Source organism: Mesitornis unicolor, unplaced genomic scaffold (genome assembly GCF_000695765.1).
Source record: "Mesitornis unicolor isolate BGI_N332 unplaced genomic scaffold, ASM69576v1 scaffold14854, whole genome shotgun sequence".
Taxonomy (NCBI): Eukaryota; Metazoa; Chordata; class Aves; order Mesitornithiformes; family Mesitornithidae; genus Mesitornis; species Mesitornis unicolor.
The window spans coordinates 22,501-26,149 of record NW_010182215.1 but is presented as its reverse complement, the minus strand read 5'-3'; the positions used below and the strand labels follow the sequence as shown (position 1 = coordinate 26,149).

The following is a 3,649-nucleotide window of genomic DNA, read 5'->3' as shown; positions in this document are numbered from 1 at the left end:
AGTACTGTAGCAGGAATTCCATATTTTGAAAATCAGGCCTAGCTGGAAACTCTTACCCACATATCATAGATACTGCTTGAGATGCAAGGAAAAATAGAAGGGAACACAGTGCAGAGACAGAAGGCCTTCTGATTGACTGAGCAGTATTCCCCTCAGCTGCAGTATAGCTCCTCAGCTTTTTCCTCTATCTGAACAGTGTTGGCTTTATTATGCTGCATAATTTTTCCCTCCCTTCCTTCCCTCTCCCCCTCACCTCACGCACCCCTTGGTCTTCCCTCATCACTCTTCTGTATCTCTCTCTTTTCATGCATTCTCATTATTTCTCTCAGCTCTAATATCCTACTACTTTTCCCCCTTTCTAGTTCCACCTTTTTTCCACGTCCAACTTCCTCCTCTAAGCAGTATCTAAGTAGGCTTCTCTATCTAAATACACTGTACTGGATTTGTTGGCAATAGCATGACAAGGTTCCAGTGTATATGAACAGGAAAGCCAAAAAGATATGATGCAAGAGGAGAGTGAATAAAACTTTTATTACATCTTCAAAGTCAGCATTTTAAAAGTGGCAGCTCAGAGACTGGATGGATACAGCACATAACGCACACCATGAGGCTCAGTTAACAGAAGCAGAAGGGTAAAGGACTATGGCCACACAGTAGCCTCCAGGGGTGCAACATGCCAGTGGAGGAGGATTGGGTGTTGGTTTCCCAGAATTGGTGGGCAGCAAAACAATGCTGCCCGCAAAGCCTCTGCACCCATAGCACTGGAGAGAAGTGCAGACTTGCCTCTGCTGACATCTGTCCTTGGTCAGTCTGATTGCTGTTACTCAATGCAGACACTTTTTAAAAAGCAGAATAGCAACTGAAGGTTTTGGCTTTTGTGTACCTGGTGCATGCACTCCCGTGGAGACTGTTTTCAGAGATAGATAGACAGACGGATGGATGGATGGATGGATGCAGTCCCCGACAGAGAAACTTCAGAATAGAAGCTACTGTTAACCCAGGGAGTTTGGCATGAACCATTTCTAACCACGTTTTCAGACAGTGCTGATCATTTTTTTTTAGTTGATAGTTTGCAAATACAATTGATGAAAGCAGAATGAACTACAGTTTTTTTAATACTCATACTTATAAGTTCCATTTATGTATTACTAATACAGCATAATCAAGGCAAAGGAGATGAGAAGGATGTAGAAAAAGAATAAGTGCAGACCTGAAAGGGGCTAAAGGAAACCTGATTTATGTTTGGGTTTGGTGGGGCTTTGTTTGTTTGTTGTGGTTTTTCTTGTTTGGAGTTTGGTTTTGTTTGGGTTTTTTTGAAAGGATTTACAATGATGTGAAGTAGCTTAGTATTTAAGAACAATCAAGAATGTCTGTATGTCGCCTTTAGTATAGCACAACTTGTGCTCTCCTCTCCACACCGCCTGCATCCTCCTCAGATAGTGCTTTTGTGTTCCACAATTTTAGCATTTATGTTATACTACTTAACAGCAGCAGAATTATGGGTAGGATAATGGTGTGTGCTAAGTAGTTTAAAATTAATAAAAAGATCAGGTTTTTGGTAGTAAATACTTAAATATGTCAGTTGCAAATGAGTTCAGTATCATAACTTCAGATACTGCACTCTGTAGTTAAGTTATATAGTTTTCTGGGTTTGTTCTTTTTTTATTTTCTGGAGGAGTTTTCCTGTGTGACTAGAGACTGAATTTTCTTCTTGCTGAAGAGCATTAATGAAAGACTAGTACAGTACAAAAAAGCGTTAAAACATACATAGTGAAAATAAGAATCTATATAATCATACTTGAATGTAGTTTTCTTTGCAGTGCCAGCACACTTAATTCTAGTGTGGTGATAATATTTATATGCTCAAATAATTTAGAAAGTCTCTTTAGTTTTAGTAACGAGTAATAACGTTTAGTTACAGAATAGTGTGTGAAATGAAGTTTGAGCCTGCAACAGAAATATCACCTTTTCAGCTTTACAAGTCTTCATGGATAATTTTTTGTGTTGTATGCAAGTTTATTAAAAAGTACATGCAATTTTAATTATTCTGAACTGTACTGCTGTTTTTTCAGCACTTGGAACAGCTGCGTGCAAACAGAAATAATCTAAATCCAGCACAGAAACTTATGCTGGAACAGCTGGAGAGTCAGTTTGTCTTGATGCAGCAACACCAGCAGGTGAGAACCAAAATACTTTCCTCTTCTGCAAAACTTCTGTCAGTAATGGTATCTGTTGTTTCTTGAGTTCTGAAGAATTTTTATTGCACAGAGTTCTCATGCCCTTTATTACCATACATGAAGTCATCTTTTTTTCATATAAATTAGAATTGTGGTTTACATGTTGAAGTGTAACAGGTTTAGCTGTGGTTTATTATAGGGGTACCAGATAATGTAAAAGTTTTCAAGCCATGCTTTCATCTAAAGTGAGTGGACATATCTAGAAGCATTCTTACTTGAAAAGTACTTGGTTGTAGTAAGCAATATTACAGCATATCTGTCCTCCTCTCATTGTTTTCTCTCTTAGTGTCCAACTTTAGCAGTAAAACACAAACACTCAAACTGAAGAGCCTAGAAGAAAAGCGTGCTGATAGCTTTACCTTAAAATTGGCTCAGCACATTTGTGAGCAGGACAGTCATCTTATTTCTCAAAAGCAACTGTAAAGGTCTTAAAATCAGTATAAAAACTGGAATTAACCAGTGCAAAAAGTACACAAACCTTGTACGATCTTTACTTTTTAAATTCTGCAGCTAATCTTCTTGTACTTTGTTCATCTCCTGTTAGATGAGACAAACAGGAGTTGCACAGGTACGATCTACTGGAATTCCTAACGGGCCAACAGCTGATTCATCACTGCCTACAAACTCTGTCTCTGGTCAGCAGCCGCAGGTTGCTCTAACCAGAGTGCCTAATGTCGCTCAGCGTGGAATCCGTCCTGCCTGCCCCGGGCAGCCTATGGCTAATGGACCCTTTCCAGCAGGCCCCGTTCCCTGCAGCACAGCAAGAACGCTGGGTAGTACAGACACTATTTTGATAGGCAATAATCACATAACAGAAAGTGGAAGTAATGGAAACGTGCCTTACCTGCAGCGAAACGCACTCTCTCTACCTCATAACCGCACAAACCTGACCAGCAGCGCAGAGGAGCCGTGGAAAAACCAACTATCTAACTCCACTCAGGTATACCATCAGTTTACTCATAGAGTATGCTAAGGAGCTTGATAAGCAAGGCACCGCTCGAAGTCTCTGATTTGTAAACACATGTTTTCTCTTTCCTGAAATTGATGACCTAGATGCAACTAGAACGTAAACTAGGTTAAACCTGCCCATTACATGTTAATGTTAAAAACCTATCTATTGAATTAAATTAACTACTTTCAGGTGAAGGAAATTATCATAAATCAAAGAGAGCAGTTACATACTACTCAGCTGCCTACCTTTGCAAAAAAAGCTTCCGTAAAATTGAATACTTGCACATCTTTCTGTTACATCTTTAGTGTGAAACGCTGTGACTTTGTTTTTTCATGTAGTTGAAATGTGCATATTTCATGAGAAGCTGAATGTCATAGTTATTCTGGACAGTACGTTGTCATCATGATGTAATCATTACCCATGTTTTGTTTCCATATGATCTTTCAAAATTAATATCTAG

At 39.1% G+C, this 3,649-nt stretch overlaps 1 protein-coding gene across 1 annotated transcript in view; it reads left to right on the top strand.

The window, feature by feature from the left end:
- KDM6A (lysine (K)-specific demethylase 6A) overlaps window positions 1–3,649 on the top strand; it is a gene marked incomplete at its 3' end in the record, with an annotated part of 104,200 nt that overhangs the window by 79,209 nt on the left and 21,342 nt on the right. Inside the window, exons 14-15 of the mRNA XM_010183698.1 lie at window positions 2,073–2,177; window positions 2,782–3,177. Of these exons, the coding sequence (XP_010182000.1) occupies window positions 2,073–2,177; window positions 2,782–3,177 (501 nt within the window). The remainder of the gene's footprint in view (window positions 1–2,072; window positions 2,178–2,781; window positions 3,178–3,649) is intronic.